This window comes from Tyto alba, unplaced genomic scaffold (genome assembly GCF_018691265.1).
Source record: "Tyto alba isolate M040663 unplaced genomic scaffold, T.alba_DEE_v4.0 Super-Scaffold_8, whole genome shotgun sequence".
Lineage (NCBI taxonomy): Eukaryota > Metazoa > Chordata > Aves > Strigiformes > Tytonidae > Tyto > Tyto alba.
This window is the reverse complement of record NW_024881329.1, coordinates 19,024,966-19,052,867: the sequence shown is the minus strand read 5'-3', so window position 1 is coordinate 19,052,867 and position 27,902 is coordinate 19,024,966. Positions and strand designations below refer to the sequence as shown.

General features: G+C 67.4%; 3 protein-coding genes across 9 annotated transcripts; all 3 read right to left on the bottom strand.

Moving 5' to 3' along the window:
• Positions 1-1,069: 1,069 nt before the first annotated feature.
• Positions 1,070-9,314, bottom strand: SSH3 (slingshot protein phosphatase 3). 2 transcript variants are annotated; one of them, XM_042785652.1, is made up of 14 exons: positions 9,262-9,314; positions 8,324-8,361; positions 7,920-8,088; positions 6,696-6,814; positions 6,557-6,628; positions 6,348-6,413; positions 5,328-5,516; positions 4,300-4,393; positions 4,096-4,224; positions 3,969-4,015; positions 3,247-3,393; positions 2,311-2,511; positions 1,534-1,759; positions 1,070-1,433 (listed from the first exon to the last, which is right to left on the bottom strand). In XM_042785652.1, exons 1-14 carry the CDS (start codon positions 9,310-9,312, stop codon positions 1,257-1,259), a joined length of 1,725 nt encoding a protein of 574 aa, XP_042641586.1. In that variant the 5' UTR covers positions 9,313-9,314; the 3' UTR covers positions 1,070-1,256. The 2 variants fall into 2 exon arrangements, with proteins under 2 accessions (XP_042641586.1, XP_042641587.1); XM_042785653.1 differs by having other exon boundaries at positions 7,920-8,084; positions 9,262-9,312.
• A 736-nt stretch (positions 9,315-10,050) lies between these two features.
• Positions 10,051-18,336, bottom strand: ANKRD13D (ankyrin repeat domain 13D). 5 transcript variants are annotated; one of them, XM_042785203.1, is made up of 15 exons: positions 17,467-18,336; positions 15,832-15,967; positions 15,626-15,750; positions 15,277-15,322; positions 15,032-15,175; positions 14,527-14,716; positions 14,270-14,336; positions 14,115-14,196; positions 13,583-13,644; positions 13,345-13,475; positions 12,571-12,728; positions 12,322-12,483; positions 11,583-11,749; positions 11,423-11,502; positions 10,051-10,928 (listed from the first exon to the last, which is right to left on the bottom strand). In XM_042785203.1, the coding sequence occupies exons 1-15, from the start codon at positions 17,554-17,556 to the stop codon at positions 10,685-10,687; spliced, it is 1,884 nt and encodes a 627-aa protein (XP_042641137.1). In that variant the 5' UTR covers positions 17,557-18,336; the 3' UTR covers positions 10,051-10,684. The 5 variants fall into 5 exon arrangements, 3 of the variants coding, with proteins under 3 accessions (XP_042641137.1, XP_042641138.1, XP_042641139.1); XM_042785204.1 differs by having other exon boundaries at positions 11,583-11,746; XM_042785205.1 differs by having other exon boundaries at positions 15,832-15,999; positions 17,467-17,574.
• An 84-nt stretch (positions 18,337-18,420) lies between these two features.
• GRK2 (G protein-coupled receptor kinase 2) lies at positions 18,421-27,674 on the bottom strand. Of its 2 annotated transcripts, none has more exons than XM_042785201.1 (21): positions 27,275-27,674; positions 26,311-26,387; positions 25,625-25,698; positions 25,187-25,288; positions 24,837-24,911; positions 24,265-24,326; positions 23,939-23,990; positions 23,518-23,609; positions 23,121-23,220; positions 22,920-22,998; positions 22,683-22,813; positions 22,219-22,313; positions 22,018-22,125; positions 21,862-21,928; positions 21,311-21,411; positions 21,170-21,236; positions 20,995-21,090; positions 20,744-20,906; positions 20,508-20,644; positions 20,166-20,279; positions 18,421-19,457 (listed from the first exon to the last, which is right to left on the bottom strand). In XM_042785201.1, the coding sequence occupies exons 1-21, from the start codon at positions 27,385-27,387 to the stop codon at positions 19,296-19,298; spliced, it is 2,067 nt and encodes a 688-aa protein (XP_042641135.1). In that variant the 5' UTR covers positions 27,388-27,674; the 3' UTR covers positions 18,421-19,295. The 2 variants fall into 2 exon arrangements, with proteins under 2 accessions (XP_042641135.1, XP_042641136.1); XM_042785202.1 differs by having other exon boundaries at positions 20,166-20,276.
• Positions 27,675-27,902: the final 228 nt, after the last annotated feature.

Below are 27,902 nucleotides of genomic sequence, written 5' to 3'. Positions count from 1 at the left end.
TGCTGTGAGCCCCCTTCCACAGCAGAGGCGTGACGGGACCGAGCAAAGGTCAGGGCGCTGGCAGAGCCCAGCAGTGCAAGGCTCTTGCTCAAGCCAAGTGTTTTTCCTGGCGGGCTGCAAGCCAGTGAGGGTTCTGGCCACACTCCACCAGCTCTCTAGGTGAGGAGACCCAAATTGGTGGGTGCCCCCCCAGTCACGGAGGGGGAACGCAATGGGGTGGCTCCCCTCCAGAACAGCCCCAGCGGAGCAGGCTCTGGCCAGGACATCTTCCCTCACCCAGGGCCCTCAGTGGAGAGGTGATGTGCAACCTCCCAGCTCCTTGTGCGGCTCCACCTTGGCTCTTCCAGGCTCGTAGAGGATCCCTGAGCCATGGCTGTGCTCACACGCCGGGCCTCCCGGCTGTCAGGGCAGCCCGGTCTGTGGCTTGCCCTCACCTGTAGGCCACGGCCATGCACTGGAGGAGCTTGGCGAGGGAGGCTGCGATGCTGAGGGTGCTTGTGGTAGCTCAGGCCTCGTAAGCCCCTGCCCGGCCCTGGGAGCTGCCCCTGCCGCTGCGGGTGACCTGGGGCCAACCCCTGCCACCTCACTCTCCGCTAACGCCCACAGCGGGCTGCCGGTTCCCTGCCCCGCTTCACTCCTCCGTTGCCGGTCCCCGGGACCGGTCTCGCGGCGCGGCCTAGGCCGCGGAGGGCCGAAGCAGGCCTAGCGCTCCATTCCCATAGCAACCAAGAAGGCGCCCCCGCACGCATGCGCCAAAACACCTCCCCCCCCCTCCCCGCCGCGCAAGGGTTGCCGGGGGTTGTAGTTCTTCTTGCCACATAGCGCATGCGCATCCCGTCTCCCGTCCCCCACCCCCCCCCCCCCCGCCCCAGCCGCACAAGATGGCGCAGAGCGAGTGGGTCCCCGCGGGGGGGAGGTGACACTGCGACACTCCCCCCCTCCGGGACGCGTTGCTCGTTCACTCTGGCCCCTACTGATGGCAAGCAGATGGCCATACCCCGCCCCTCCCAGGCTGTGGGGAGCCCCGCGCTTGTCCCCCACCTCCCGCACAGCGCCCACGCCACAGGCAGCCGGTTCCACTCTTTATTCTCAGTGCTGGCGCGGTGAGGGGCTGCCCAGTGCGTGGGGGGGAGGCGGCACCTGTCCCCCGTGGTGTGGGCGTGTGTGTGTGGGGAAAGGGGAGGTGCCGGCTCACTGGCCACGCCTCCAGCCGGCTCAGGCCCCGCCCATGCTGGCAGGAAGGCTCCGCCCCCACGCTAGGGTGCAGGGGGCGGGGCGGACGGGGGCTGTGGGGCGGGGTCAGCGCTGAGGGTGGGGCCGCATGAAGGGGCGGGGCCGCCGTCCAGGCTGGCCTGGCGCACGACGCGGCGGGGCCGGGAGGAGGGCCGCGGCGCCGGGGGGGCCCCCCACGGACCCCCCTCGGCCAAAAACACCTGCGGGGACAGCGAATGGGGGGCGGGAGGGGGTCAGGCGGGACCGACCCCCCCCCCCCCCCACACACACACCAACACCACCTCTTCGCCCTGCGCTCACCTCCCCGGCGAGCGGCTCCTCCTCGGGGTGTTCCTCGGGGGGCTCCAGCTGGCTGATGCTCCGCATGACGGCGCAGAGGGAGATGCGGGGGCGCCGGGAGCCCCCCAGCAGCGCCGGCCCACTCGCCCCCTCGGGGGGCTGCGGGGAGGGGGCCGGGGACAGCCCGCCCTCCCCCCCTGGTGTGGTTTCTGCCCGCTCCTTGGGCTCCCATAGGCTGCTGTGGCGGCTGTCACACAGCTGGTGTGAGGGGCTGGCCCCGCCCCACGCGTGGGGTCACGCCCCCCCCCGCGGCAGGGCGGGGCTCCCACAGGCTCCACCCCCCCACCAGGGGCAGAGACGCAAAGGGTGGGGCACCCCAGGCTGGGTGTGGCCGTAGAAGCTCCACCTACTCAGCGAGGGTGGGGCGTGGCCACGACAGCCCCACCCCATTTACAGGGGGCGTGGTCATAGAAGCTCCACCCACCACGCATGGAGGAGGCGTGACCACGACAGGCACCACCCACCTTCCACATGGGGGGGCGTGGTCATTGAAGGCTTCACTCACCCTCCCCAATGGAGGGATGTGACCATGGCAGGCCCCGCCCACCCCGCCCGCGAGGGGCGTGGTCATTGACAGCCCTACCCACCCCACCCGTGAGGGGCGTGGTCATGGCAGGCTCCTCCCACCGTTCACACAAGCACCCCCCCATAGGTCACAGCAAAGCCCCCCCGCCCGAAGGGGTGTGGCCCCACCCGGCCCCACCCACCATGCGCGGCCCCGCCCCCGTCCCCGCCCACCTGGCATGCAGGATGCCCTGGTAGAAGTCGAGCTGGCGCATGAAGCCGGGGTTGGGCAGGACGCCGGGCCGGCAGTGCCGGACGTGCCGCAGCGCCCGCTCCAGCGGCCACCCAAACTCCTTCATGGCATAGGCCAGCACCGTGGCGGCCGAGCGGCTCAGCCCCATCCGGCAGTGCACCAGTGCCCGGCCCCCGCCAGCCCTGCGGCACCCCCCGCGCTGTCACCGACACCCCAGGTGTCCCCAGGGACCCCCATGCCCTGGGGCTCCCCTGCCCCCAGGGCATCAGTGTCCCCAGAGCTCCCCGTGTCCCCAGTGCTTCCCATGTCCCCAGGGACCCCCGTGTCCCAGGGCTCCCTGTGTCCCCAAGGACACTGTACCCCATATGCTTCCCCTGTCCCCAGCGCATCAGTATCCTAGGACTCCCCATGTCCCCAGGGACCCTGTTCCCCATATGATTCCCCTGTCCCCAGTGCTCCCACTGTCCCCAGTGCATCAGTATCCCAGACTCCCCATGTCCCCAGTGCTCCCCATGTCCCGGAGGACCCTGTGCCCCACGGTTCCCCTGTCCCCAGTGCTCCCACTGTCACCATTTCATCAGTATCCCAGGACTCCTCATATCCTCAGTGCTCCCCGTGTCCCCAAGGACCCCAGACCCCACTGCTCCCCATGTTCCCAAGGTCCCTGTGCCCCAGAGCCCCCAGGCCTCCCACTGTCCACAGAGACTCAATGCCCCAGACCTCCCAGTGCACCCAGTGCCCCCCAGCACCTCAGTCATCAAGATGCCTCCCTACATTTCCTCACTCATACATGTGTGTGTGTCCCCTCAGCCCACCCCTTGCTCCAGCCCCTGCCCCTACATGCTCCCCATGCCCCTGACAACCCTCGCCCCCTCCCCGTGTCCCCCTTCCCCAGGGGCTGCCCTGGCCCCACTGACCGGACGCGGGAGAGGAAGAGGAAGGTGTCGTTCCAGTGGGGCAGGAGCTGGGCTGTCTCCTCGTCGTACACCCGCACGTTCATGTAGGTGAACAGCGCCGGGAAGAAGTTGTCGATCTCCCGTGCCACATTGAGGATGTGGGTGACCCTGCGGTGCCACAGGCAGGGGACACAGCCGGCACGCCAGGTTGGGGCTCTGCCTCTGCTCTGTGGGGTGCCCCACAGTGCCCCACGCCACAGCCCTGCGGCACCCAACCTGCCAAGCGTCCCAGTATTGACCCCATACCCACCCCACTGGGTCATCTCTGGGTGACTTCAGACCTGCACCACCGTGACATTCCATGACCACACTCTGCCCGCCCCACCAGGACACCCCAGATAACCCCATGTCACCCCACCGTGACACCCCATGATGACCCCATGCCCACCCCACCGTGACCCCCCAGATGACCCCACATCCACACCCCACCCTGGCCCCCCAGATGGCCCCACGCCCACCCCACTGTGACCCCCCAGAAGACTCCATGCCACCCCACCATGACACCCCAGATGGCCCCACACCCACCCCATTGTCACCCCTCCAAATGGCCCTGTGACACCCCACTGTGTCCTCCCAGATGACCCCATGCCACCCCATGACGACCCAAAGCCCACCCCACTGTGACCCCCCCAGATGACCCCACGCCCACCCCACCCTGACCCCCCAGATGACCCCATGCCCACCGGTTCTGCTGCAGCTCCTCCAGGTTGGCCGCGTTCCACTCGGAGCCCTGAGACGGTGGCAGAGGTGAGGGGCAGTGCCGACCCCCCCCAAGACCCCCCACCCCACCCCACCCACCCCACTGCCCACCAGGTAGAGGTGCGGGAAGACGCGGGATGGCCGGTCCATCTGTGCCAGCACCAGCAGCATCTCGTTGTCGATGAAATCCTTGTGCCGGGCCAGGCTGTGCCCCGTGCGCCGCTCCAGCTCCTCCCGCACCTGATCACCGATGACGGGGGGTAAAGGGGGGGACCCCGCGCCCATCCCTGCCCGTCCCTGCCCACCGGCACCCACCTCCTTGGAGGTGACACTCTCCAGGTCGGCGGTGGCCATCACGTCCCGCAGCAGTGCCCGCACCGCCTGCTCCGACAGCTCCGGCGTGCCCGGCCTGGCACCGGCGTCCCCCTGTCACTGGCGGACCCCGCCTGCACCCCACCCTGCCCAGACCCCGCCTCCTCTCTTCCCAAGCCCAACCCCAAATCCAAGCCTGACCTCCCCTAGACTGGAAGCTCCACCCAGTTCCTCTATGCTCCACCCAGATCCTTTAGGCCCCACCCAGACCCATTAAGTCCCTCCCACTTCATTTAAGCCCCACCCAGCTCCTTTAAGCCCCACCCATATCCTTTAAGCCCCTCCCACTTATTTTAAGCACCATTTTAAGGCCCACCAAGTCCCTTTAAGCCCCACCCACTTCCTTTAGGCCCCACCCAGATCCTTTAAGCCCCACCTACTTAATTCAAGCCCCACCCAGCTCTTTTAAGCCCCACCCAGTTCCTTTAAGCCCCTCCCACTTCCTGTAAACCCCATCCAGTCCGTTTAAGCCCCACCAATTCCCTTTAAACCCCACCCACTTTATTCAAGCCCCACCCAGTTCCTTTAAGCTCCTCCCACTTCCTTTAGGCCCCACCCAGTTCCTTTAAGCCCCTCCCATTTAATTTAAGCCCCATCCAGATCATATATGCCCCCCCCTTCCTTTAGGCCCCACCCAGTTCCTTTAAGCTCCTCCCACTTCCTTTAGGCCCCACCCATATAACTTAAGCCCCACCCAATTCCTTTAAGCTCCACCCACTTCCTTTAAGCTCCACCCAGTTCCTTTAAGCCCCTCCCGTTTAATTTAAGCCCCACCCAGATCATCTATGCCCCCCCCTTCCTTTAGGCCCCACTCAGTTCCTTTAAGCCCCACCCACACAATCCCCACCCCCTCCACTAGCCCCACCCTTAACCCCACCCCCGTCTGTCTATGCAGGGCCCTGCCCCCCCCCGCCCCCTCAGGAGCCGATTGGCCAGCAGGGAGGGCGGGGCAGGCAGGGGGCGGGGCTTACCGGCAGGGAGGGGGCGAGGCGGGGCGCACGGACTCGAGGTCGGCCATGGCCAGCCACTCGTTGAGGCAGCTCTGGTCGGAGGCCAGCGCGGCCGAATAGCCGCGGGCCCAGGCCAGCGCGGGCCCCCCGGGGATGTGCCCACCGCGGGACGCGTCCTCGCAGGCGCGGTGCAGCTCCTGCAGCACGGTCCTGCCGCACACCGCCTGCCACCGCCGCCCCCAGAACCTCCACCAACACCCCCCCCACGCCACCACCCCCCTCCCCAAACCGCCACCAACAATTCCGGTCTGGGTTCTCCCCCCAGGTTTGTGGGCCACCACCGTGGGCATGCCCCAAGCCCTGCCGTGCCCAGGTGTCCTGGTTGCGCCCGTGGTGGTGCCCGCTTCAGCTCTTGTACCATGAGGGTGCCAACATCCCCCGTGCCCACGGTGGTGCCCAGTTCCCCCGTGCCCACGGTGGTGCCCACTTCTCCCATAACCATTAACCACGATGGTGTCCACTTCTCCCACACCCACAGTGGCACCCACATCACCCGTGCCCACAGTGGTGTCCACATACTTCATAACCACAGTGGTGCCCAGTTCCCCCATGACCATGATGGTGCCCACAACCCCTGTGCCCATGGTGGCACCCACATTCCCCATGCCCACGGTGATGCCCACGTCCCCCATGCCCGTGGTGGCACCCACATTCCCCATGCCCATGGAGGTGCCCAGTTCCCCCGTGCCCACGGTGGCACCCACATCCCCTGTGTCCACGGTGGCACCCACATCTCCTGTGCCCACAGTGGTGCCCACTTCTCCCATAACCATTAACCACGATGGTGTCCACTTCTCCCACACCCACGGTGGCGCCCACATCACCTGTGCCCACCGCGGTGCCCATGTCCCCCATAACCACGGTGATGCCAACTTCTCCCATGCCCACGGTGGCACCCACATCCTCCCTATCCTTGGTGATGCCCACCCATGATGGTGCTCACGTCCCCCGTGCCCACCGACACACCCGGGGCTCGCTCACCACATGGTCTGCACAGAGATGGGCTTAAAGATGCGCGTCTGTCCCCCCGATGTCACGCTGAAGCCCCTGAGCACCCCGGGGAGACACATGGTTGAGGCTGGGCCCCCTCCAGCCCCACCCCTCCCCACGGGACCCACCCACTCCTGTGAGCCCCACCCTCCTAAACCCCTCCCTTTCCCAAACCACACTCCCCCCCCCCCAATACTTACCCATCGCCATCGAGGAAGACTTGGGTGTCACTCCAGAGGGGCAGCACCATGCCCAGGGTGCAGCAGGCAGCCCTGGAGTGGGCAGAGGTCAGGGGGTGCAGCTGCCACCCCCCCTCCCCCCCCCCGACACCCCACTCACCCTTCGTGGGTGAAATCCACACCCAGCAGCGCCGTCTGCCCCTCGGCTCCTGCCTCCTCGGGCCGCACCACCAGCAGGTACCGCACGCGCTGTGGCCGCGCCGACTCCAGCCGCACCGCCTGGGAGGGGTGGGGGTGGGGGTTGAGGGGTGCCCCCCCTGCACCCCTGGGAGCAGCACTGTGGGATCTGCCCACCCGTGACCCCAGGGAGAAGCAGCAGCAAGCACATATCCCACCACATCTGGCTGGGCTGTAGCCCATCCCCATTCTGTCCCCATCCATATCCCATTCCCATCCCATCCCATCCTATCCCCATTCTCATCCCGTCTGATCCCATTCTGTCCCATCCCCATCCTCATCCCGTCCCATCCCATCCCCATACTGTCCCCATCCACATCCCATTCCCATACCCTTTCTTTCTGCATCCCTGTGCCCATCCCCATTCTGTCCCATACCAATCCCATCATGTCTCCATCCTCATCTTGTCCCATCCTGTCTTGTCCCATCACATCCCCATCCTATCTCCATCCATATCCCATTCCCATACCTTTCCTGTCCCCATCCCTATCCCCATCCCATCCCCATTCTGTCCCATCTCGATCCTGTCCCCATGTTGTCCCCATCCTATCCCATCCCATCTCCACCCCGTCCCCGTCCCATCCTCTCCCATCCTGTCCTATCCCATTCCCATCCATATCCCATTCCCATACCCTTCTTGTTCCCATCTCCATTCTGTCCCATCCCAATCCTATCCTTTCCCATCCTGTCCTGTCCCATCCCCACCCTGTCCCAATCCATATCCCATTCCCATACCCATTCTTCCCACATACCTGTCCCCATCCCCCTTCTATCCCATCCCAATTCCATCCTGTCCCATTCTACTCCCATCCTGTCCTCATACCCTTCCTGTTCCCATCCCTGTCCCCATCCCATCTCGGCCTGTCTCGTTCTGTCCCATCCCATCCCCATCCTGTCCCCATCCTCATCCCATCCCCAGCCTGTCCCCATCCTCATCCCATCCCCAGCCTGTCCCCATCCATACCCCATTTCCATACCCTTCTGGTTCCCATCCCTGTCCCCATTCCATCCCATCCCATTGTGTCCCGTCCTGCCCCATCCCCATCCCCTCCATTCCCCATCCCATCTCTTTCACTCTCCCCATTTCATCCCCATCCCCACCCCAGCGTCCCTGTCCCCGTTCCCAGGGGGGGTGGCTGTTCCCTACCAGCCGGATGGCATCCTGGGGACGCAGCAGTTGCATCATGAGCTGCAGGTGCTGCTCCTGCAGCCCCGGGGCCTGGCCAGGGGGTGCAGCCGGGGGGGTGGGCTCAGCCTCCACCGGCTCCTCGGCAGGCAGCAGCAGGGCGGCCCCCTTGACCATGACAAAACTCTGCCTGGGGGGCAGGAGGGTCCTGAGTGGGATGGGGAGGGGCCAGCCCATAGCAGGACCCAACCCTCATGGTTGGGGTACCCCCAAACTGCTTCCCTGAAGAGCGGGGGAAGAGCTGGGGGGGGGTGTGTGTGGGGCACCACAGAAATGCTCCTCAAGGTGTGGGGGGTTAGTTGTGTCCCCTCCCCACTCCAGTGACCCGTGTCCCCCCATCCCGTGAGTTTGGGGTTCCTTCTCACCGCCGCTGCAGCTGGCCACGCCTGGGTACATCTTCCTCCTGCAAAAGGCGGGGGGGGGGGGGGCAGTGCCCCCCGGGGGGAGCATGACCTCAGGGCATGAGCCATGCCTGGGGGGACCTGGCAAGCACCCCCACCACGTCCCATCTGAGCACCGCGGGCCAGGGTCACCCTGCCAAACTGGGACCCCCCCAGCAGCATGGGGTATTGGCGGGGGAGCTGGGGGGGGGGGGGCCCTGGGAGGGGTCCCACTGGGGGAGGTAGATCCTTGGGGATTAGTTTTGGGATGACAGGGGGGGTTCCTGTCCCTGTGTCCCCCCTCCCCTCCTGGGTTCTGCCCAGGGGAGAAATGGGGAAATGCTCATAAGGGGACCCTGGGCTGTGCACCCAGATAAGGCCCAGTGGTTACTGGAAGCGGGGGCGGGGAGGGGGGGGCCAGCCAGGGACACTGGGAGCTACTGGGACAGAGAAGAGTACTGGGAGCACTGGGGTCAGTGGGAGCAACTGGGGACAATCGCCCCCCCAACCACGGGGCAACCCTCAGCTGGGAGCAGAAGAGGCTCCGACGTGCTCTGGGAGCAACTGGGCTGCCAGTAACCTCCCCCTGGGGGCGACTGGAGGAGCCGTTCCCCCCCTGAACTAGGAGCAGCCGGGACAGCCCGTACTCCCACGCCAGTACCACCCTCGGAACAGCTTGTACCCCCCACTCCGGGAGCCCCCTCGGGACATCCCGTACCCCCACTCCGGGACTCCCGCCCGGTACAGCCGCGCTTCCCTCCGGGAGCCCCAGAACGAGCCGGGACCAGCCCCTTCCCGCCCCCCCCCCCCCCCCCCCCCCCCCCCCCCCCCGCCTCCCCCCCGTCCCGGTAACACCGTCCGGTGCCGGGGTCGGGGTACCCCGATACCGGGGCCGGGGCCCCCCGGTGCCGTCCCGCACTCACCGCGGGGCCCCCGCCGGAACCCGCCGCCCGCCGCACCGTGACCAGCGCCATGCCCCGCCGCCCCGCCGCACCAGGAAGCGCCGCCGCCGCTGCCCCGCCCGGACGGGAACGGGGACGGGAACGGGGACGGCCCGGCCTGCAGCGTAACCCCCCCCCGCCCCGTACCCCCATACTAGAAACCCCCAGATCGCTCTCCCCAGGAGCGAGACCGCCCCGAGATCCCCGGGACCCCCATCCATGCTGCCCCACCATTCACCCTTCAGCAAGCGGGACCGCCCCCCCCCAGCATCTTGGGGGTCCCAGGGTCCCCCAAATTCCTCCACCCTCCCTGGAGCCCCTCACCCTGTGGGTCCCATGGCTGTGCCCCCCCCAGGTGCCTCAGCCCGGTGCCCAGCAACCCTCACCCCCACCCCGAGAGTGGGGGACCCCACCCCAGGCCAGACACCCCATTACCCTGGGAGCACCCCCTGCCACCCCCTGGCTCAGCACTGGGTCCCCAGCCAAGCACCCCCTCCCCGGGTGTGTGTGGGGGTCTCCCCAAGAAGGATTAATTGAATTAATTAAGCCCAGGGGAGGGAATGGGGGTCAAATTTTTTGGGGGGGGGGGTCAAAGGGGAGGGAGCCAACCAGTGGCACCCATAGGCTTGCTGGCTCCGCCCCTTCAGATGGCCCACACCCTTTCTTCAAGCTCCACCCCTTCTCCCCAGGCTCCGCCCCCTGGGTCAGACCACCCCATTACCCTGCCAGGCACAGTCTGCACACATCCATGTATATATATATATATATATATGTATACGTATATGTACATACATCCGGGGCCCCCCCAGCTCCCCCCCCGCCACTGAATGACGAGGCCTGGGGGTCGATGCCCGGCCCCGCAGCCCCCAAAGTTGAGGTGCCTTTAAACAGGGGTCAGCTGCCTCCCACGGGGTCCCCCCAGGCTCATCCCACCCCCCGTGGGGTCAATGTCCAACACTGAAGAGAAGGAGGGGGGGCGTCCCTAAGGTGGGGGGTCCTGGGGATAGCGGGGAGTGTCCCTGGGGTGGGGGTCCCCAGATCAAGGTCCCTCTGGGCTGAGGTTGGAGCTTGGCAGGAGGGGATCCCTGGATCGGGGGTCCCGGGGGTAAGGAGGATCCCTGGATCAATTCCCCCCATGCAGGGGCTGTGCCCACAGCCGGGGGAGGGTCCCTGGCACGGGGGGTGCCCCCCCGGCACCGGCTGGTCCCCAGGCAAGGGCTGTGCCTGACTTGGGGTGTCCCGGTGTGGGCCGGTGCCCACGCTGAGCCGTCCCTGGGGATCCCCAAGCGAGGGGGTGCCGGCGGGGTGTCCCTGTCCCTCCCCTCCGTGTGTGTGGGGGGTGTGTGTGTGTGTGGGGAGGTGTCCCCCACGCGGGACATCCCTGTGTCCCCCCTTTCCCCCGCTGCTACTTGTCAGTGAGGGAGAGGCGCAGGATGCGCTGGAGCTCCTCGTCCTCCTCCCGCCGGCGCCGCTCCCGCTCCTCCTGCTCCCGCTCCGAGAGTGCCATGGCCAACCGCAGCTGATCCGCGAAGCTGCCGTAACCGGGGGGGGCCGGGGGAGGGCCGCCCCCCCCCGCCCCGGGGGGGCTGCCGGCGGCAGGGGGGTCGGCACTAGGACCCGCTTGCAGCAGCATGCTCTCCTGGAGGGCCCTGGGGGAGGGAAAACGGTGCGGGGGCCACGCCCCCTTTTGCAGAGACCACGCCTCCTTTTGCATAGACCACGCCCCCTTTTGCAGAGACCACGCCTCCTTCTGCAGAGACCACGCCTCCTTCTGCAGAGACCACGCCCCCTTTCCGCAGAGACCACGCCCCATTTAAATAGAGGCCACTCCTCCTTCCTCGGAGGCCACTTCCACTTCGCACCTCCACCCTCTTAATCTACTGACCACACCCACATTTAGCACCGCCCACCTTGGTCACACCCTCCAGGGAGCAGGAAACCCCTCCCTTAATCCACAAAGACCCCACCCCCCTAGGCCACGCCTCCAGTGCCCCGCCTCTCCGCCCCACCCTCACACTTTTAAGGCACACACCCACCCCCCACACCCACCCACCCCCCCCCCCCGCTCCCGCCTTGGCACCGCCCCAGGCGCGGGGTGGGCGAGGCGTGACCAGGCCACGCCCCGAAGTGGGCGGTGCCTCACCGCTCCAGCTGGAGGTCCTCGTCATAGGGGGGCGGGTCTGCGCCGGGGCGGGTGTTGGTCAGCGCCTCCCAAATGGTCACCTGCGGGGAGGGGCGGGGCTTGAGGGGCCGGGCTTCTGCGCAGGGGGGCGGGGCTTGTCCCGGGAGGGGCGTGGCCTCACCTGGTCGGTCTCGGTGCCGGCGTCCAGCAGGCTCTGCTGGATGGCGAACTGCAGCAGGTCGTCGTCCTCGTCCCGGAGGGGTTCGCTGCGCCCCGCGCCCAGCACCGTGTACCCCGCCGGCACCTCGAACACCCCCGCCTCCACCTCGCACGGGAAGGGCCAGCCTGCCGCCGCCCCGAGCATGAGCACCCCGCGGCACCCCACGGCACCCCACGCCCATGGCACCCCGCGGCATCCCACAGTGCCCCGCAGCACCCTGAGCCCATGGCACTTCACAGCACCCCGTGGCACCCCCGGCCCACAGCACTTCACACCACCCCACAGCACCCCATGGCACCCTGCAGCACCACACCGCAGTCCCTGCAGCACTCCACTGCACCCCTCAGCACCCTGCCCCCATGGCACCCCGCAGCATCCCACGCCCATGGGTGCTCTATGCCCCTCAGCACCCCACAGCACCCTGCACCCCCCACCCATGGCCACACCACCCTGTGTCCATGAAGGACCCGTGTGCGCTGACACCCCCCGGCTCTGACACCCTGCAGCACCCATCACCCCATGTCCATGGGCACCTTAGTGGTCCCCAGCCCCCCCACCCAGCACCCACAAACACCACCCCTGGGATGACCCCCACCCCAGAGACCTCCCAGCCCTTGGGCACCCCCCAATCCCACAGCATCCCCCCAGCCACATGTGCCCTCAGGGTGTCCCCCCTGCCCCAAACTTCCCCCAGCCTCACCTCTAGGGCCAGGGGGCTGGGTGCTGGGGGGCTGCGGGCCAGGGGAATGGGTGCTGGGGGGCTGGGGTGGGGCGCACACCCGCACGGAGCCCAGCGGCTGGTCGCACCCGCAGAGGTTGCTGAAGGTGATGCGGGCGTTGAGCACGTGGAAGAGGGGGATCTCTGGGGGGACAGGGGTCAGTGGCCCCACCCAGGGGTAGGGGGGGGACAGGACCCACCCCTGCCCCACCCTGCCCCACCCCACCTCACCGATCTTCACCGGGAAGCCGGGGGGCAGCTTGAGGGTGATGAAATCGCGCAGTTTGGCGAAGTGGGCGTTGGAGATGGCCATCAGGTCGATGATGGGCGTCACCTGCTCCGCCAGCGACAGCGGGTGCTGCTCGCAAAGCCACAGCGTCGCCTTGAACCTGCCCGGGCACTGGCGTGGGCACGGGAACCCGCCACAGCCACGTCCCTGGGACCCCCTCACCACCCCCGTGGGTCCTCACACCTGGTGCCGCCATCCCTTGGGATCCCATCCCCACCCCCGTGGGTCCTGTCACCCACTGCCACATCCTTGGGATCCCATCCCCACCCCCGTGGGTCCTGACACCCAGTGTCACCATCCCCTGGGATCCCATCACCACCCCTGTGGGTCCTCACACCTGGTGCCACCATCCCCTGGGATCCCATCACCACCCCCGTGGGTCTTGACACCCAGTGTCACCATCCTGCGGGATCCTGTCCCCACCCCCGTGGGTCCTGCCACCCAGTGCCACCATCCCCTGGGATCCCATCAGCACCCCAGTGGGTCCTCACACCTGGTGCCACCATCCCTTGGGACACTGTCACCATCCCCGTGGGTCCTGACACCAACTGCCACATCCTTGGGACCCCGTCCCCACTCCCCGTGGGTCCTCAGACCCCGCTGCTGCATCCCGGGGGATCACGTCACTATCCCCAGCAATCCGTGTCCTCCCCCCCCCCCCCAGTGCCATGTCCCTGGGACCGTGTCACCCCCGGGGTGCAGGGGGGTGGCCTCACCTCTGCACCTTGCTGGACATCTCGATGGGGCGCCCGATGTTGCGGGTCTCCAGGTCGAAGTGGGGGTCGAAGTATTCCTCAGGGGTGATGGCCGTGGGGTTGGTGGGGCTGGCAGCCTGCAGCACGGGCGCCTGCGGTGACAGGGGTGACACCGTCCCCAGGGCCTCCCCAACACCAGGAGGGTGTCACCCCCCAGGGGTGTCCCTGTCCATCCCCTCCCCCCCCCCCCCCAACTCACCCCGTTGTGGGTGCTGTGCTGCTGCGCGATGCCCAGGAAGGAGTGGAAGGGGGTCTTGGAGCCTGGCGGGGGAAAGAGAGGGGGTGCAGGGTGGGTACGGCACCCCAAGTCTGACCTGGCTGTCACGGGTGACACCCCACACTGGGTCTCACGCCTGACGGGTCACACCCAGCACCCACAGGGCCCCACGCCTGACAGGTTACACCCAGCACCCACAGGGCCCCACGCCTGACAGGTCACACCCAGCACCCAGAGGGCCCCACGCCTGACAGGTCACACCCAGCACCCACAGAGCCCCACGCCTGACAGGTCACACCCAGCACCCACAGGGCCCCACGCCTGACAGGTCACACCCAGCACCCACGGGGTCCCACACCTGACAGGTCACACCCCACACGCTCTCCCACACCTGACACACACCCAGCACCCAAGCAGAGGGTGCAACCCTTGCACTAGTGGGCGGGCCTTGCACCAGGAGGGGGGCGTGCCCCAGCTGCGGGCCGGCTCCCTGATTGGCTGACAGGGCTGTCACCTTTGCTGCGGGACTTATCCTGGTCGGACAGATGCTCCGTCCTCGTCTTGGTCACCAGCTCCACGTTGCTGGCGCTGTACACCTGCCAGAGGACAGGATCAGCCCCTCCGTGCGACTTGGGGGGGGTCCCCTCTGCCTCTTTTCCCCGTGCCCACCTTGGCCTCGTAGCCGCTGACCACCTCCATCTTCTCAGAGCGCCAGCCCCAGATCCCGGACTTGTTCCTGGGGAAGGAGTGGGGGGGAAGCTGACAGACACCCCCCCACACACACACACAGCGGGGACACCCCCACACGCTGCTCACCCCTCTTGCACAAGCGCTTCCTTCCCCTCCGCGTATCCCCCCCAACCTCCCAACCCCACGCTGGGGTCCACCACTTAACCCTCCCTCCCAAAAAAAACCACCCTCCCAACCTTTCGAAGGCGATGTTCCTGGTGTCGAGGTGCGTGGAGACGATGGGGGACGTCAGCCGCCCGGCAACGTGCTCCTCCGAGGGCTGCATGGCCGCCAGCAGCAGGTCGGGCTCGTGCAAGGTCAAGGCCAACGTCTCGGTGTAGACCACCTGCTTGTCGTGGTCCACCTCCATCACCACGGCCCCCTCGTCTGCGCAGGAGTGTGGGGGGGACAACGGGTCAGCCCCTGCCACCCCTCAACCTGGGAGGGGAGGGAGCTGGGGGGCTTTAGGAGGGCGGTTTGGGGGGGGTGTCTGCAGGGGCCTGAGCTCCCTGGTATGGGTGAGGGGTTGAGGTGGTCCCCAGCGTTGCTGGAAGGTGGAACTGGGCTCCCCACAGGGTCTGTGGGGTCCTGACGGGATTACTTACGGCGCACGGGGTCTGGGAGGTGGAGGCAGGGGGGGATCCCCAAGGGTCCCTGAGGGTATCTGGGGTTTTGGGGTGCCCGGTGGGAGCTGGGGCTGACCTTCCCCCTTGAAGATGTAGCTGCGGCGGCCGCGCTGCCACGTCATGTGCTCGAAGCCCAGCAGCGTGGTGTCGACCCGCAGGCTCTCGCCCCGCTTCCAGACACGGTAGACGTCGCTGGGGCACACCTTGGAGACCAGCGGCACTGGGGGTACCCCTCGCCCCGTCAGCGGCACGGCAAGGCGGGACACACACACACACACACAGACACGGACACCCCTTTAGTCCCCACCCAACCCCGCTCACCCCAGCTGGTGAACTCCCACTTCATCTCCACGTAGAAGTCAGATGCCTGGAAGAGATGAGGGGGGGTCACGGAGGGGATGGAGGAGCGTTGGGGGGTCCCTGCCGGGATAACTGGGGAGGATGGAGAGTTTTAGATGGGGTGGGAGGGATAGGGGAGTGAGGGGATTTGGGAAAGCGGGGTGTTGGCTGGGGGCCCGGCAGGGTGAGATAAGCAGGGGGTGCGCGGGGAAAGAACAGAGGAGACGGGGGGGCCCTGAGGAGACTTGGGGTGTCCAGTGGCTCCCCCCAGCCCTGGGAGGGTGTGGGGGGGATGGCGGAGGAGGGGTGCCCACCCGGGGCAGGGCCGTACCCGCCGCAGTTTGCTGAGCAGCTCGGGGATGCCGGCGAGCCGCCGCGTCGCCCGCTGGTAATCGCGGTACTGGAGCACCAGTTGCACCATCTCGGGGTCCCCTGTGCTCACCGCCTCCTGCAGCACTGCGGGAGGGGTGTGGGGGGGTGTGTACCATCAGCACCCCGTGACCGTGCCCCCCCCTCCCACCCCTCCCCTCCCCATACCCGTCCAGCCGTTGGCGTTCTCCCGGCCCACGTTGGCGTTGTGCCGCAGCAGCACCCGCACCGACTCCAGGTGCCCCAGGGACACGGCCAGTTCCAGGGGGGTTCGCCCACGGGGGTCCGTCAACTCCACGTCGTGCTGCGCCGGCGCCCAGGGGCACCCTCACCCGTCTGGGGGGTCCCCAAGAACCCCAACACCTTCCCCGTGACCCCCTCGCCCCCTCTGCCATCCCGGCACAGCCCCAGGCCCTGCGCTGGCACCCCAATACTGGTCCCCAGCCCCCCAGGATGTCCCTGCCCAGTGCTCCCCCCCCGTGCTCCCATCCCTGTACCCCTTATGCTCCCAAGGCTCGGTGGTCCCTGTCTCCCAGTTCCACCCGTCCCCCAGTGTCCCTCTGTCCCCCGGAGTCCCTAGTCCCCCAGTGGCCTCCTGTCCCCCAGTTCCATCTGTCCCCCAGTGTTGTTCCCCAGTTCCACCTGTCCCCCAGTGGGCCCAGTCCCCAAACCTCCCACCCCTCCAGTCCTCAGCTCCTCCTGCCCCCAGTCACATGGGCCCTGCACCCCCAGCTCCACACCCCCACACTCCCCTGTCCCCATGCTACCACCACCCCCAGTGCTCCCAGTGCCCCCAATTCCCCAGTCCCCCATTTTCCCCAGTGTCACAGAGCCCCCAGTCTCCCTCTACCAGCTGTGCTCCTACCCCAGTGCCCTCAATAGCCCAGTCCCAGTGCTCCCAGTTGTTTCTGGTCTCCTAGTATCCCAGCCCCCCCAGAGTGCTCTCAGTCCCACCCAGTGCCACCAGTCTGCCCTAGAGCTCCCAGTCTCCCCAGTGCCCCCAATGGTCCCAGTGTCCACAGTCTCCCCCGGTTCTCCCAGTCTCCCCCAGTGTTCCCAGTCCCCCTCCCCAGTGCCCCCAGTCTCCCCCAGTGCTCCCAGTCCCTGCCCAATGCTTCCAGTCCCCTCCACAGTGCTCCCAGTTTCCCCCCCCAGTCTCCCCTAGTTCTCCCAGTCCCCTCCTAGCATTCCCCGTCCCCTCTCAGTCCCCTCAGTCTCCCAGTCCCCACCGCAGTGCCCCCAGCCCGTCTCCCAGCCCCCTTCCCAGTGCCCCCCGGTCTCCCCTAGTGCTCCCAGTCCCCTGCACCCCTAGTCTCCCCCTCCCCCAACACCCCTAGCCCCCCCAACACTCCCAGTCCCCCCCCAACACCCCTAGCCCCCCCAACACTCCCAGTCCCCCCCCCAACACCCCTAGCCCCCCCAACACTCCCAGTCCCCCCCCCAACACCCCTAGCCCCCCCAACACTCCCAGTCCCCCCCCCAACACTCCCAGTCCCCCCCCCAACACTCACAGTCCCCTGTTCCCAAGCTCTGGCTCCCCCATTCTCTCCTCCCACCCCTCCCGGTGCCCCCTGCCGCCCCCTCACATCCCCCATCCCCACCTCCAGCTCCCAGTCCCCACTTCCCCCAGTCCCCGGTGTCCCCCCCCCCTCTCCCAGTCCCCGGTTCTCCCCCTTCCACCCCCCGGTTCCCCCCAGTCCCCGGTTCCCCCCAGTCCCCCCCTCTCCCACCCCCCGGTTCCCCCCAGTCCCCGGTTCTCCCCCCTCCCCGCCCCCCGGTGCCGGTGCCGGTGGCCGTCCGCACCGTTCCGGAGCGCAGGGCGCTGTCCAGCGCCTGGTGCCGGTTGTGCCAGACGAGCCGGTGGAGCGGGAAGGTGTCGGTGGGTCGCGCCATCCCGTCACCATGTCCCCGGGACCGTGAGGGCGGGCGGGCCGCAGCGCCGGGCCTTGCCCCGCAATGGCTGCGCCGGCGGGGGCGGCGGCGGCGGCGGGAACGGCGGGCGGGAGGGGAGGGAGGACTGGCGGACGGGCGGACGGACGGACGGACGGACGGACGGCGGCGTAACGCGGCGGCGCGGGGCGGGGCCGGCGGTCTCGGGGTACCGGCACCCGGAACCAGGTACCGGGAGGAGAGGGAGGGGTTGAAGACACCGGGTTACCGGACATCGCTACCCCGGGATATCCTGTACCGAGCACCGGAGATCAGAAGCAGCAGCGGGCCCGGGCACCGGGGAACCGTTGGCTCGGTACCGGGGGGGCGGGGTGTGCGTGTGTGTGTGTGCGCCCCCCTTCCCGGCATCTCCTCCCGGGTACCCCGCGGGGCCCCGGGATTCCCTTCCCGGCCCGCAGTGGGTTACCCGGGATCACCGGGGAGACGCGGCGGGGCCGGGGGGTCTGCAGGGCCCGGCCCCCCCCTCCGCGCTGCGGCTGTTTTGCTCGGTGTGGCGGTGGCACAACCCTCTCATCAGACACCGGAGAGTCCCCCGGGGCCGCTGGAATTACCGGGACGTCGGCCCGGTGCCGGGCGGCGAGGCGGGGGGGGGGTGGGCTGCCTGCACAACCCCTCAACTAGGGGACACCCAAGGTCACCCCCCGGGGAAGAGGGACCCGACACCCCCCCCGCACCCCGGTACGTCCTTAAAATGCCGGGGGACACACACACACACAGGCAGCTCCCGCCTTACCAGAGGGGATGGGGTACCCCAAAAAGCCATCCCTGCCCCCCCCACCATGAGGTAGAGCTGGATGGTTTTTCTAGATTTTTATTATAAAAACTCTTTTTTTTTTTTTTTTTTTTGGCATTCTCACATCTTTGCTCATTAAAATCTCATTCAACAACAGCCCTGGCCCTGCCCAGTGTTCCCCTCCTCCTTCTTCCCCCACCCCCCCCCCCCCCCAGCCCCCTCAGCAGACCGACCCGAGACCAATATTTACAGATGCTGCCAGGGACTGGGGGGGGGGGGGGTAGGGAGGGCACCCTGCCCGCCCCCCCAGCATCACAGGAGGCCGATTTTGGGGTGGGGGGGGTGTCCCCACCTGCTCCCTCCTCCTCAGCCACGCAGGTGGGGATGGCAGGGGCACAGTTTGGGGTGGAGGTGGCGGGGGGGGGCACGGGAGGGGACCCATGGCACAGTATTTACAGGGGGTCCCCCTGGGCGGGCACACACACACACACACACACACACACACACACACACACAGACGCTGGGCACAGCGGCTCGCAGGGAGGTGGGCAAAAGGCTACAAGTGAAATGAGTTGGCCAGTTCCCTGCCCGGCCGGAGCTGGGCACCCACCTGTCCCGATTTGGCACACACAGACAGAGCGGTGGCGAAGCGGCGAGGAGGGGGGCACGGAATTTTGGTGGGGTAGGGGCTGCCTTCATCTGAGCCGGAGAGTTTGAAGAGGAGTGAAGAAGGGGGGACAAACACACACACACACACACGAGGTGCTGAGCCGCGCCACGGGCCCGCAGCACCGGCGCCAGCGGGTGAAACCGGCACCGTCCAACGCCTGGGTGCGGGGCTGTCGAAAAGGGAGAGGGGCACGCGGGAACCCAACCCAATAAATTAGAGGCGGGGTGGGAAGGGGGGGAGGAGAAGGAGGAGGAGGAAGGGGTGGGGGTGTGTTTGGGGTCAGAGCCCGTTGGGGGAGCGCTGGATGAACGGCACTTTGCTGAGCTCCACCACGGGCGAGCGGGGTTTGTTCTGCATCCGCGGCACCCGCTGCAGCAGCTGCTGCGCCTGGCGCTGGGCGTCCCGCAGCTCCTTCCGCCACTGCACCAGCTCGGGGTCACTCTGTGGCAGGGCAGGGCAGGGGGTCAAGGTCAGGGCTCCTTGGGGTGCCAGGGTGAGGTCTGGGCCCCCCCAGGCTGCCAGGGCAGGGTATGGGATGGTTGGGGGCCCCCAGGGGTGCCAGGGTCAGGTCAGGGCCCCCTGGGGTGCCAGGGCAGGGTACGAGGTGGTCAGGGGCTCCCCAGGGTGAGGTCAGGGGCCCCTGGGGTGCCCAGGCAGGATACAGGGTGCTCAGGGGCTCCCCAGGGTGCCAGGGTCAGGTTGGGGCCCCCCAGGGTGCCAAGGCAGGGCAGGGGTCAAGGTCAGGGCCCCCTGGGGTCCCAGGGCAGGGTACAGGGTGGTCAGGGGCTCCCCAGGGTGCCAGGGCAGGGTATGGGGTGGTTGGGGCCTCCCCACATTGAGGCTGGAGCCCCCGCGGGGTGCCAGGGCAGGGTACAGGGTGGTCGGGGGCTCCCCAGGGCAAGGTCGGGGCCCCCTCGGGGTGCCAGGGCAGGGTACGAGGTGGTCGGGGGCTCCCCGGGCTCTGGGGTTGCCCCAAGCTGTCAAGTATCTGTGCCCCACGATGGCTTGGAGGGCTAAAGGTGCAGGGCTAGTGGCCAGCGGGAGCGACTGGCACGAGGGGAGAGGGCGAGCGAGGGGGTGGGGAGGTGGCTAGTGCCCGGCGGGGGTGGGCACTGACCCCCCCCCCGCCCCGAGCCGGGGCACACTCACATCGCACTGCAGCACGAACTGCTTGCCGCCGCGGATGCGGAGCAGGATGCACTTGCGCTCCTTCACCTGCGTCTCCTCCACCGAGTCAATCTCCTCCATGGTGAGCAGGGACTGCTGGGGGGACGGGTTCAGCCCAGCACTGCCCCCCCCAGCCCCCAAAACCTCACAGGACCTCCGTGTCCTCACCAAGGCCCCCCCAAACCTCCCCCCTCCCTCCCTCCCTCCCCACGCCATGCTTGCTTGTCCACACCCCTCACCCCACGTACCCCCCGAGGTGTGCCCGCTGAGCACCGTGCTCCCCCCATGCTGCCCCGTGCCCCCCCTCCCCCAGCTCCCCCTTACCGGCGACTCGCCCTCCCCGCGCCACTCGAGGCGGTTGGGGAAGAGGTAGAAGTAGCGGCGTTGCCACTGCGTCAGGAAAGGGTTGCCCAGCTTGGCCATGTAGCCGTGCATGATGCAGTCCTTGCCCATGGCGTACTCTGCGCCCGCCGCGTCGAGGAAAGGCAGGGTCAGCCCAGGGCACGGCTGTTGGGGGGGGGACACACACACTTTGGGGGGGGATACCCAGTTCCACTCACCCTCCTCATGGCCCAGCTGCTTGTTCTTGGCTTTTTTACGAGCCTCCAGCTTGTCGGTGTCGGCGTTGACGGCTTCGAAGACCGTTTCCGTCACCTCTTGCTGCCACCGCTCCGAGATGGTGAGCGGGAAGTTGCGGTACAGCTCCTGGTCGCTCTCCAGGAGCTGGGAGGAAATGGGGAAGCGCCGAGTCAGGGGCTGCCTGCTGCCCACCCCTCTGCCCGGCCACGCTCAGCTCTTCCACTCCGCTCACCTTGATGCCCTTCGTGTCTTCCTCATCGAAAGAACCGATGTCGAAGGCGTCGGCCGCGTTCACCTCGCCGCGGGGTGGGATCAGGGGCGGCGGGTACTGCGGGCAGGAAAGGGGTTGGAGAGGCGGGGGTGTCTCCCTGTGTCCCCTTCCCGTGCCCGGGAGTCGTGTCCCTCACCTTTTGCAGGAAAACCATCTGCCAGTCCAGCCCCTTGAAGAAGGGCTCCTCCTTCACCTCCTGAGCCCTGGGGAGCAAGGTGGGGTGAGCGGTGCGGGCTCCTGGCCAGCACGCCCAGCCCCGGTGCCCGCCGGGACTCACCCGCGCCCCATGCAGCCCAGGCGGCGGTTGACGTCTCGCTGGAGCAGCCCCTCGAGCAGGGAGCGCAGCTCGGGGGAGAAAGAATCCGGCAGCTCGATGGCCTGTGGGAGAGAGCAGGGGTCGGTCACGCCACGAGCACGCGGGCACTGAGGGACACGCGCGCACACGGAGGCACGGGCGTGTGCAGACCCGCAGGGAGGTGTGAGCACACGGAGCCGCACCGCCGCTTCTGCGTGTGCAATGCGCAGGTGTGAGCCCCCGGTGCCGGGCACACGAGTTGTGTGTGCGGGGACAAACACGCCCACGTGCAGCCCCCCCACTTGCACGTGTCATTCTGCACATGCATGTAGGGATGGGCATGAACACACATTTCGGGCACTGCTCATTTTCAGGGTGTCCCTGACCCCCTCACACCCCCTGGGTGCCCCCCAGATATCTGCCAGCGCATGGTGTGGGGGGGGCACAGCACCCACGGGGGTGCTGACACCATCCCCACACCTGCCTCAGCCCACTCCCACTCAGCCCACGGGGCGAAGGCTCCCCAAACTCACCATGGTGAGGGTCATACGGTCGATCTCGTGCTTGTCCTTTGTCTTGTGCTGCCGAAAGGGGCTGTGCCTGCGGGCGTGAGGGGAGGGGAGGTGGTGGTGGGGAAACTCAGCAGTGCCCACCCATGCCCGTCTGCACCCACCCGTGTCCACACTCACCCCCGGAGCAGCTTGAAGAGCATGCAGCCCAGCGAGAACCAGTCGGCACTGCTGTCGTACGCCACTCCCTTCTGCAGCACCTCTGGAGCCATGTACCCATGGGTGCCCCTGGGGTTGGAGGGGGGGGGGGGGGGCACAGAGCAGGGTGAGGGGCTGTGCCAGGCAGGCGGGCAGGGCAGGCAGGGGCGTGGGCACACTCACACACTGGCGTGGGGTTTCTTTTTGGAGAAATCGCAGGCCAGGCCCAAGTCTGAGATGCGGACGTGCCCAAACTCGTCCAGGAGGATGTTTGCCGGCTGCCGAGACACCGTGTCACCCCCTGAGCCCAAGCGCTGCCGGTGGGATTTGGGGGTGTCCACGAGACTGGGAAGCACTGGTAGAGTCTGCGAGTGTCCTCCCTGAGGTCCCAGGAAGCCCATGGGGTCCCCCAAAGGTGGCCATGGAGTTTTTTTGGGGGGGTGTGTGTGCGTGTTCCTACAGGGTCAGGGGTGCTCATGGGACTTGAGGTTGCTCTCTGGGGGTCTGCAGGGTCTGTGACACCTGTGGGTGCCCAAAAGGTCCCGGGGGAGAGTCTGTACAGGTCCTGGGGATGCCAAGGGGGCCCCTAGACACGTGTAGGGTCGGAGGGTGCCCGTGGGGGCGTGGGTGTCCGTGGGGTCGGTCACCTTGAGGTCGCGGTACACCACAAAGCGGCTGTGCATGTGCTCCAGGCCCAGGATGATCTCGGCTGCGTAGAACCTCATCTCTGCCTCTGAGAAGACGCCGTGCTGGGAGAGGTGATAATGCAGGTCCCCCCCTGTAACAACAGGGACCCTGTTGTCACCCTGGCACTGCCCCTCTGAGCCCCAGGGGTGATGCGGGCAGGGGGCTTTGAGCCCGTCCCGGGGACCGGGGCCTCTCACCGTTCATGAGGTCGAGGATGAAGCTGAGCTTGTCGGGTGTGTGGAAGGCGTACGACATGCACACGATGAACGGGCAGTCCTGGCGGGGGAGACGGGGTCACGCTGTGCCGGCGGTGCCCCGAGACCACCCTCCCTCACTGTCCCCCCTCCCCCCTGGCCCGTGTCACAGCCAGGGTGCCAGCCCTGCCCGCGTCCCCTCACCCCGGTGCTGACAAGGGACAGCATGATGCGCTCGTTGAGGGCCAGGGTCTCGCCCTGCTTCATCTTGATGCGTTTCTTGTCCAAACACTTCATGGCGTACCTGGGGGCAAAGAGTCCCCGCAGGGTCCTGCTGCTGCCCACGGTGCCACATCCCTCCAGTGCCACCGCGTCCCTCCGCCGCCAGCACCCACGGCCACATCACCGCATCCAGCTACCACCCACGGCCATGACGTGCCCGTATCCCCCAGAGACCCGTAGCCATGGCAATACTTCCGCAAGCCCCTAACACTTGTCGTCACGGCAACACCATTGCAGATGCCCTGGGGGCCACCCCCCCTACCCCCCAACACAGGCGGATCCCTCCATCCCCCTGCAACGGAGCATCATCCCCCATTACATTTTGCCCGTGTCCGCTTTCCGGCAGCCGTAGACCTCCCCAAAACCACCGCGGCCGATGATTCGGTGAACGCTGAAGTCGTTCATGGTGAGCTGGAGGGGGCGAAGAGGAGGGAGGGGTTGAGCCTGGACACCTGGGTCCTGCAGCACCTGCCCTGCACCAAGAGCTGCCGTGTGTCCCACACCCTGCCTCAGTTTCCCCGGGTGAGGAACATGGAGGCTGCTCCACATGTCCCTGTGAGCGTGGGCGGGTGTGGGAGAGCCACCTGTGGGTGGGTGACAGCGAGGGTGCCCCTCTGAGGGTACCCACGCCAGCCCTAGCGAGCCCTGGGGCAGCAGTTTTGTCACCGTGCCCACGTCCCCCCTCCCCGAAGTGCCCAGAGGTGCCCGGGGTGCCCCGAGGCGCAGGGGTCCCTGCTCACATGGATGTTCAGCTCCACGTTCTTCCACTGGCAGAACCGTGTGAACTTGTCACTGCAACGAAGCACAGAGAGGGCAAGAGTGGAGCCCCTGGAGAAACCACCCCCCTCCAACACCCATCTTGGGGCAGAAGGACCCCTCGGACTTGTCTGGAGACAGGCAGCACCCCCTGGGACCCCCATCTGGGAAGAGAGAGACCCCAAGCCAGACTTGGGGATGTGAAGAGTGCCCTGAGTCCCTGGTCTGGGGACAGACACCCCTGGAGCTCCTATCTAAGGAGAGTGGGATGGGACACCCCGGTCCCCAGTTGGACTTTCCCCCATCTCACCTCTCAATGAATTTCTGGAAGATGCCCCCACGCAGGTTCTGGCAGATCTCCTCGATGTAGGGCTGGGGGGGGGGACACAGGGCTCAGCGCTGAGTCCCCAGTGTCACCCAGGTCACCTGAACCCCTCAGGTCCCATCGTTGTGAGGTCTCCTCCACCCCTGGGATTTCACGTATCCCACTGCCACCCTGCCACTGCCAGGTCCCTGGGGATGACTCTGCCAACCAGGGTCACCCGAATCTTTAGGGATCTCAACATCAGCACCCCTGGGGACCCCGCTGTCACCCTGGGTCACCTCTACATCCAGGGTCCCAATCGCCATCCTCTGAGGAGCACCCCCCCCACCCTGTTACCTCCAGCCCCCAGTCTCCTGACTACCACCCCATGCGGACCACCAGCAATCCCCCTCACTCCCAACCTTCTGGGGACCCCCTCTCCATCCCTTGGGGTCCCCGTACCTTCTGGGACCCCTCACCACCAGCCCCCAGCACCCTCTCACCAGACCCCCGTAAGGATTAACCCTCCGAGTACCAGAGGTGGCAGGGACCCCCTCTCCGTCCCGGGTGATGCCCACCTGGAAGAGGTCTGGGGGCACCTGCTTCTTGCTCAGGCGGCTCTGGACATGCTCCGTGGCACTTTTGGAGAAGGGCTGTGAGGCGAGAGGGGACTGTGTCACCCTGGGCAGAAGGGGATGGGGCCACTGGGGCAAGGTAGCCCCACAAAGCCCAGGCAAGTGGAGGAACCCCCATCCATAGGGCTGGGTCTGTGGCTCCCAGAACAGAGTCAGTGGTGGTTTTGGAGCTCCTTCTGAAGTCAGTGGGCACCAGGCCCCCTGGGGACACTAGGTACACCCCTCGCACCCACTCTGGGGACCCCACCCCGGTATGTCACCCCACCGTAGCGCCAGCACAGCGTGGCACTCACGTGGGAGCAGGCCAGCAGCTCCTTCATGATGTAATGGTCAAAGATGTGGCGGCTCCGAGTGGTTCGCTCCTCCTCCGAGTCCAGCTTCTCGTACTTCTTGATCTGGCAAGGACACAGCTCCCGTGGCACAGGGGCACACAGCCACCAGGCCTGCGCCGTCACGGGGTACAGCCCTCACCCCACACGGGGCTGGCTGGCCCCTGGAACTCAGTACGCAGGGAACCATGGCTCCAGCCCCGCTGGGAACCATGTCCTGCGGGCACCCAATGGTTATTGTGTCCCCTGGGTATACAGAGCATCACCTCCCAGTCCCCTGGGCACCTCTGGGTGCTATTCATGCTCTTGGTACCACATTCAACGGTCCTGTAGGTACCAAATCCCACCCTCAACCCTCCTCACGACCATGGGGGTCTGTTTGGATGGGTCCCCCCATCTCACCTCCTCATAAAACTCCATCAGGGGTTTGGCTTCCTCTGCCTGGTTAAAGGCAAAGTCCCGGAAGAGCAGGTACCCTGGCAGGGACAGAGCCATGGTGTGAGAAGTGTCAGCCCCAGAGTGGCAGCACGTGTCCCATAGCCCAAGCTGAAGGGGACAGCGATGTCCCCTGGCCCCACAGCCACCCCCACGCCAGGCTCGGAGAAGGGGAAGTGCCAAGCTGGGGACCGGCCAGGGTTTGGCAGGGTGACACGGTGAAGAGCACAGCGCAGGGCTATAGGGCACCATGGGGCAGGGGTGCAGTGGGGGAGCAGTGGGGCAGGGGCACAGGCGGGCACCGGGGAACAGGCTGCCGTGGGGCGGACGTGCCCGGAAACCGCCAGAGCCGGCAGGAGGAAGTGAGAGGCGCTTCCTGCTCTGGACGGTTAGCGCTGGGGGAAGTGATGGGGCGGGGGATGTGGGGTGGGGTGGGGGGGACATGGGGTGGGTCGTGTCACGCAATCCCCAAGCCCAGCCCGGCCACACAGTCCCGTCGCTTCCCCCCAGGGGCAGAGGGGAACGGTCACGGTCACCACCGCTGTCACAGCTGCCACCAACCCACCCCCCCCCACCGCATGTGCCCAGGCACACGAGGGGTGTCCCCATGTTTGCGGGTGCCCCCCCCTCACTCTCCGTGTCCTGCAACTCACCGATCTTCTGCGCGAAGATCTTGTCGAACGTCACCTCTCCCCGGTCCTCCAGGTACTTCTGCATGACGCTGCGGATGCTGGGGAGACGCAGGAGGGGCTCAGCGCCCCGCGTGCCCCGTGCCCACCGCTCCCTGGGGCACCCCCGCTGTCCCCCCTGCCCCTCCCGTGTCCCCACGCCACGCCAAGCTCTGTCAGCGTGGGCCTCCTCCCACCTCGTGCGTGTCCCTCAGGTGTGACACGTCGCCAGGCCAGGGTGACCCATGCACTGGGGTCCAAGGGAGGTCGGGGAGCGGGGTACCCCCCCCCCCCCCAAAAAAAAAAAAACCACCCTGGCAGCAAAGGGACAGGAGGGCAGCGAGGGTGGGGGCTGGAGCCACCCACTCGGGTCCCCCTCCTGCACCCTGGGGACAAGCAGTGCCGCGGGTGCTGCATCGGGCTGTCGCCCACCCCACGCCGGGTGTGCAAAGGGAAGTTGTGCAGCGGGTTGCGTGGGTGTGCGCGAGCGTGACACGGGCGCGTGGGTGGCGGGGTGTGCGTGTGTGTGTGTGTGCAGGGTCCTGCGTGTGACAGCCGGGCCCCGACACTCGTGTGCTGACGTCGGCTGTTGTGTACACTGCGGCTGCCCTGCCCCGGCGCTGCACGCCTGGACACGTGTGCGTGTGTGCACACACAGGCGGCACGCGTGGGCACGGCGACAGCGGGTCGCGGGTGTTAGCGGGAAGGGCGTGCGTGTCCGTGGGTCCATCCGCTTGGGCAGGACGCGCGTGTTGCACACTCAGGCACGGGAGTGGGGGGGGTATGCTGGGTGGGTGCGTGTGCGCGGACGGGAGGGGTGTGCGCGCACACGCGAGCGGGCCTGCGCGGGGCGGACGGACGGACAGACGGACGGACAGACGGACGGACAGACGGACGGACAGACGGACGGACGGACAGACGGACGGACAGACGGCCGCGGGGGCCTCACCTGGGCTCGGGCAGGAGGATCCTCTTGCTGGCGCGGGCGGCGGGCGCGGCGCGGCTCTTCTCCATGGCCATCAGGTAGCTCACGTCTGCCAGCACCGCCTCCAGGTCCGCCATTTTGCGCCGCCGCTGGTCCCGCCACCGCCGCCGCCGCCGCCGCCGGCCCGGACCCGGACGGGACCCGGAACCCGGAACCGGAACCGGGAACCGGAACCCCGGAACCGGAACGGGGGAGGGGGGGGGCGGTGGTGAGGGGGAGAAGGGGGGTTGAGACCACCGGGACGGACCCGGCGCGGCCCGGGCTCAGCGGCGGGCGGCCATGGCGGCCTGAGGGGAGCGCGTGTCGCTGCGCGTGTCTGTGTGTGTGTGTGTGTGTGAGAGTGACAGGCGGTTCTGCCTGGGAGGGGGGGCGTGGCCCCATGGGGGCACGCCCTTTAAGTTGCTCCGCCCACGCGGGGCGTGGCCGTGGCGCCGGCGGGAGAGTGGGGGGCGCTGCGTGGGACAGGTGTGTGGGGGGGTGGGTGTGTGACACCGTGGGTAGGTGTGACACCCGGTGTGTGTGTGTGTGTGACGCCGTGGGTGGGTGTGACACTGGGCGTGTGGGTGTGACAGTAGGTGTGTGTCACTGTGTG

Bases quoted from the DNA above. Each gene is read 5' to 3' on its own strand.
- SSH3 (XM_042785652.1), bottom strand. From the start codon at position 9,312: ATGGCGCTGGTCACGGTGCGGCGGGCGGCGGGTTCCGGCGGGGGCCCC. The intron at 4,394-5,327 runs GTAAGCCCCGCC...CGCCGGTGCCAG, and splicing joins GCCTCGCCCCCTCCCTGCCG to GCCGGGCACGCCGGAGCTGT. The intron at 4,225-4,299 runs GTGGGTGCCGGT...ATCGGTGATCAG, and splicing joins AGAGTGTCACCTCCAAGGAG to GTGCGGGAGGAGCTGGAGCG.
- GRK2 (XM_042785201.1), bottom strand. From the start codon at position 27,387: ATGGCGGACCTGGAGGCGGTGCTGGCAGACGTGAGCTACCTGATGGCC. The intron at 21,237-21,310 runs GTGAGTCCCGGC...CTTGCTCCCCAG, and splicing joins CTGGGCTGCATGGGGCGCGG to GGCTCAGGAGGTGAAGGAGG. The intron at 20,645-20,743 runs GTGAGTGGAACT...CGGCGGGCGCAG, and splicing joins GCAGCTGGGCCATGAGGAGG to AGTACGCCATGGGCAAGGAC.
- ANKRD13D (XM_042785203.1), bottom strand. From the start codon at position 17,556: ATGGCGCGACCCACCGACACCTTCCCGCTCCACCGGCTCGTCTGGCAC. The intron at 14,197-14,269 runs GTGGGCACGGGG...GTCCTCTGGCAG, and splicing joins TCAGCGGCTACGAGGCCAAG to GTGTACAGCGCCAGCAACGT. The intron at 12,729-13,344 runs GTGAGGCCACCC...GTGCCCGGGCAG, and splicing joins ATGTCCAGCAAGGTGCAGAG to GTTCAAGGCGACGCTGTGGC.